The sequence below is a fragment of the Trichechus manatus genome, unplaced genomic scaffold, assembly GCF_000243295.1.
Source record: "Trichechus manatus latirostris isolate Lorelei unplaced genomic scaffold, TriManLat1.0 scaffold00020, whole genome shotgun sequence".
Lineage (NCBI taxonomy): Eukaryota > Metazoa > Chordata > Mammalia > Sirenia > Trichechidae > Trichechus > Trichechus manatus.
The window spans coordinates 19,111,239-19,116,540 of record NW_004443956.1 but is presented as its reverse complement, the minus strand read 5'-3'; the positions used below and the strand labels follow the sequence as shown (position 1 = coordinate 19,116,540).

Genomic DNA, 5,302 nt, shown 5'->3' with positions numbered 1-5,302 from the left:
AAAAAAAAAAAAAACCAAAAAACAAAAAACAAAAAAACCCCCATAAAATTAGCACAATCTTGTAAACACAAAAAAACTCAAAAAATATTTTATAGTCAGATATTTTGGATTTTACACCACCTGTAAATTATATATACACAGAATATTGCAGAATCATAGCTAATACATGATATTTTCACTATTAATGCTGGTATAATCTTTATACACTGGCCCGTTATGTTTTTAAATTATTGCATTGTTTAACATGGACTGAAAACTGGATCCCGATGCCTGCCCACCCACCGCCCATCCCCTACTCGCTGTCCGACTTGCCCTCCTTGGCCGTGGTGGAGTGGTTGTACAAGCCCTGCGCCATGAGGTGCACAGCCAGCGTGTTCTTGTTGCCGGTGGCCTTCTTGATCTTGGCGCGCTTGTTCTGGAACCAGATCTTGATCTGCGACTCGTTGAGGCTGAGCTCCTGCGCCAGGCTCTGCCGCCGCTGCTCGGTCAGGTACCTGTTGGTCTGGAACTCTGCCTTGAGCCTCTGCAGCTGCTCCGCGGTGAAGGCGGTGCGTGGCCTCTTGTCTTCTTTGTTCGGGTTCTTCTTCTTTGGTTTGCGAGACCTGGGACCTGGGTAGGCATGATGGACAGAGAACATGGGTCACCCACAGATGCTACGACAGCTTACCTCCTTTCGCAGAGGTAACCCCAACAGACACCACCTGGGAGGCAGTGTCCAAATTCCTCCTTCTATGGGCAGGACAAAGAGGTGCAGAGAGGGGAAGTGACTCGTACAAGGCCACTCAGCTGCACTAGCCATTTGGCTGAACTAGACACTCAGCTGCAGTAGCAACTCCTCTGAACTAGCAGGAAGTCAGGCTGGACTTTGGACGGGGCTTGGGCTCACCCCAGAGCTCCATGACTGACCCCTGAAGAGTGAGAAGATAGGCAAGAAAAGTCTGGGTGTAGAGTGTGAGTAGGGGTAACAGCTCACCGGCAGGAGGGGTTGGGCGGGCTTAGTGGGAAGGTCAGTCACAAACAGAGGGGTCTCCAGATAAGAGTAAAACTTCCAGAGAAAAGCAAAATAATAAATGAAAAAATTTCCTCGAATGACTTTTTCCAGCCCCTTCTGAGGATCTTCCCAGAAAAAAAGAAAGAGGGGGTAGGTGCAGGGAGAGGTGTGGGAGAAAGATTGGGGAAGATGTTGGGGTAGCTAGAGAAGCAGTAGGAGACCTCAACAGTTGCAGGAACTGTGCAGTGTGCCAAGGGCTGTGGGCATCAGGTGGCAGGTGGGCCCTGAGCACAGAAGCTGAGTGTCCCACCCCACCTCTCCCCTCTTCTGTATTCCACTGATGGTCCAGTCTGCCCAAATTCGTCGTTTCCTTTAAGGAAACATCCTTTTCTGGTCCGGGGCTGGGAACCACTAGGCAGCCCCCTTCACCCTTTGGAAGCCTCTCCAACCCCTCAGGAACCGGAGAGGTGACCTGGTCTCTGCTCGGCTCCAGAGGCTGCCGGCCCACCGGCCAGACCCGGAGCTGCCCGGCCGGAGACGACTGGCGGGAACAGCGGACAGGTGGGGGGACGAGTCTGTCTTCTGCACCCCAGCCCTGCCTCTTCATCTGCGTGCCGCCCCATGCGGCCTGCGGCTGGGTTCTGGCCGGCGGTTTTAAGGCTCCTAGGGCAGTCCAGCGGAAAAGGCCCCGGTCAGGGGAGCAGGGAGAGGGCAGCGGCTGGCGTGCTTTTTTGTGGGTGTCAAGAAGCTAAACCCTGGAACTTCCCCCAAAGGTAGACATCAGGGTATCTGAAGGAAGCGGCAGGACAGGGACGTTGGGTGAAGGAGTTGTGACCTTAAGACCAGGTTTATGAATTGGGGAGGCTTGTGAATAAACTTTTGGGGAGAAGAGAACCCTGCTCCAGCTTCCTCCGAGGTGCCTGCGGCAGGAGGCGGGAGAGCTCTGGAGAAAGGCGGGTTCTCAGACCCGCTCCCTCGGGCCGCCCGGCGCCCCTCCCCCGCCTCCCAGTAGCGCCGGGTGGAGGGAATTCGAAGGGTTGCGGCCTGCAAGGCACTTCCCAGAACGGGTGGGCGAGGCCCGGGGACTCCCTCCAATCGCCACGAACCCTGCACTTTCCTCTGGGAAGCAAACTTGGAAAGAGGGGCTGTGCGGGAGGGAGGGAGAAAGACGCTAAAGACAGCTAGGAGTCAAACTCTGAGCCTTTTCGTTTCTATGCCCACTCTCGCGCACACCCCAACCCCCCGCCCCAAGCACGCACAGGGTCACTCTCGCCTAAGCCGCGCTAGTCCGGCTCCGCTCCGCGGGCCTTGCTTGATGAAGCCAACTGGGATTAGGGTCTGGTAGGGCCCAACTCTCTCCCTCCGCTCTCTCTCTCCAGGGCTAGGAGGGCAGAAAGAGAATATTTGACGGTGAGCATGTGGGAGGTGACCTCGGCCAGCCCATCCCCTCTGCTGATCCGGAACAAGCCGAGCACAGAGCCCAGCGTCGGCTGGCTCTCTGCCTCTCCCCTAGCTCACGGTGCAGCCCGCTCCCCGTACCCACAGCTCCACTGGTCGTCGGGTTCTGGTTCATGCACATACACCAGCCCTCAAAAAAAAAAAAAAAAACATAGTGTTTTACGGATGAAAAATCCCCCTAAAATCACAATTTCTAGTTCTCCTTCTTAATTTCATTTCAAAACGCAAACACGACCCTTGGACCAGAAAACTCCCTTCTTATTTAAATGCGAAGAAACAAAAACGTTATCTTACGGTTTTTTTTTTTTTTTTAAACCCAGAAAGACCAGCGACAACCGATGCGGATCGGGCAGCTCGGTTTCCGCGGGCTCCGCCTGGGCCTAGCGGCGGCTCCGACTCCCCGCGCTGCACAAAGCGCGGGCAGAGGTTTCTCACCCAGCCTGGGCATTGTGAGGCTATATGTTAATTAAATATTAACAAAGGGAGGGAGGAGAGAACAATGGGGCAATTTTCAGATCTAGCTGGAAAATGTATGATTTCCTCAGAAATACACACGTATGTATTTTTGCAGGGAAGCAGCCGAGGAGTACGTTGTGTTGTAATCTGGGTAAACGAAACCCGCAAAAACAGTGCAGGGTTCTGGGGGGCTGGGGGAGGATCCGATCGGCGCTGCCAGCGTGGAGAACTAGCGGAACCTTCTCCACAAATGGAGACCGTTCCTAATGGCGCTCCCTAGCCCCAGACCCGCATTTAATGTGTCTAATGATTTCTATAAGAATATGAATTTAGCTTTTCAAAATCTCAGCCATATGAAAAACAGACCCAGCGCCCCCGCACACATCCCAGGCACACACACACACACACACACACACACACCCAGGGCAGCTCAGAAGAAACCTCTGTGAGAAGGTCCTTTCTATTTGGGTTTCCGAAGCTCCAGGGCCGGGTAGTCGCCTGCCCTCCTCTAGCTGTCTGCAGGAAGGGTCCAGAGCTTCACGCGGCGGGCTCGGGCAGATAAAAAAGGGCAAAGGAAAAAGGGCACTTCTCTTTTCCATCACTTCCCTCCCAACAGGGAGCACCCTGTGCACCCCGTCCCCTCCTCAGCCCAGGGCTAAAAGACCTGGACGAAAAGCACAGAGCGCTTTCCCCCTTTTTCCCTCTGACTATAACTTGGTATAACTGGATTGTAGCAAGAGTCTGGGTTTGGGGGTGGGGTGAGGGGTGTGGGTCCCGGGTATGGTCTGAGTTGGAAGGAGGTGGAGAAGGAATTGAGAGTTCTTGTTTCCAGTCACTTCCCTCCCACCCCCCCACCCCGCCTCCATTCCCAGCAAATAAACCCCAAACCATCGGGGGAGGGCTGGGGAGGTGGGAACGCAGTAAGGCCGCAATCTGCAAGAGAGAGGAAGGTCCTTTTTTTCTGTTGTTCTAAGTAAGTCTGTTTTTACCCCCTTGCAAATCCTACTCCCTCGCCTCACTGCTGCCTGGGCCAGAGTCAGCCGCAGACAATGTCGCTGTATGTGCGGTGTGTGTGTCTTTGTGTGTGTTGGGGGGGGGGGTGTCTCCTCCCTTTAAGTTTCCAGCTGGGCCATGGGAACGTTTCCGCGCCATCACCGCTCCAGCAGCTAGGCCGGCCTCCCCGCCGTGGGCAGGGGGTGCCGGGTCCCTGCCGTACTTACCTGAAGAAGGCCTGTCCGAGTAGCGCGTGCAGTAGACCCAGGCTGGCCAGAGCATGGGCTGCGTGCCCAGGTTGGCACTGGCCTGCGAGCTGTCCGAGTCCGAGCTCACCGACAGATCGCCGCCACCCAAGCCGCGGGGCTTAAGCGCTCCGTCAAGGGGGCCTCCGGGGTCGCCGCTTTTCTTGGCCCCGCCGTGCAGCGAGAGCGCCTTGGATCCGCCTTCGCCGTCGCCGGGAGAGTCGCCTCCGCCGCCGGGCAGTGGTCCGCCCGCCCCGGGGGCAGAGGGTGGATTGTGCCGGGGTTCCCGGCCTCCAGACAGCAGGAGCTGCTCGGCGCCGCCGGCGACACCACCTCCCTCGGCGCCGCCCGCGCTGCCGCCTCCTCCTCCTTCTTCTCCGCCTCCTCGGCCTCCACCGCCGCCTGCACAGCACGTTCCGGCGTCCTTCCTCCGGCCGAACTCCGGCCGCAAGATGTTGTCGATGAAGAAGTTGGTGATGCGGTGGGGGTGCTGGTGGTTGCCCGGCGCCTGCAGGACCACGGGCAAGATCAGAGCCCGCCGGCGGCCTGTGTCCGAGTCGCTAGGGCTGCTGCTGCCCCCGCCGCCACTGCCAGAACTGCCACTCGTGCTGCATTCCGGCTGCCGCTGCCCCTCCACCGCCGCCGCAGCTTCGCTGGGGTTTGGGTCATTCTCCTCCATGCTGTTCACAACAAATCCCAAATTGTTCCTGTTGGGCCCCCCCGCCCCAAAATCAGCCCTTAGCCCCCCCGCGGCACCCTCGGAGTCCCCCACGGTCTGCCTGCTCTCGCGCCCCGTGGACTCCGCCGAGGCTGGGCGAAGCCACCGCGGCCAGGGCTGTTGTTTCCAAAGTGGCCGGCGCGGCTGGGAGTGGAGCCACGTTCGAATCCAAGAGTTGGGTTGGATAAATAGCCAATACTCGACCAGCGCGCCAAGAAGCCGAGGCTTTAGAGTCTGGTCCTTCTGCTTCTTCTTAGCGCCCCGGAAGCTCGACAGTAACAACAGTAGCCGCGGGACAGGCGGCGCCGGCTGTGCTAGCCCTCGCGCCCGGTCCGCTCGGGCTCGGCTCTCCGCTCTGCCTGGCGCCGCCTCCCGCTCCAGCGCTGCCGCCCAGGGTTCGGCTTGTGAACATCCAGGCGGCTCGGTCTCCGCCGCCGCGCT

General features: G+C 57.9%; 1 protein-coding gene across 1 annotated transcript; it reads right to left on the bottom strand.

Moving 5' to 3' along the window:
* Positions 1-292: 292 nt before the first annotated feature.
* EN2 (engrailed homeobox 2) lies at positions 293-4,822 on the bottom strand. The gene is made up of 2 exons (XM_004372759.1): positions 4,126-4,822; positions 293-609 (listed from the first exon to the last, which is right to left on the bottom strand). Exons 1-2 carry the CDS (start codon positions 4,820-4,822, stop codon positions 293-295), a joined length of 1,014 nt encoding a protein of 337 aa, XP_004372816.1.
* Positions 4,823-5,302: the final 480 nt, after the last annotated feature.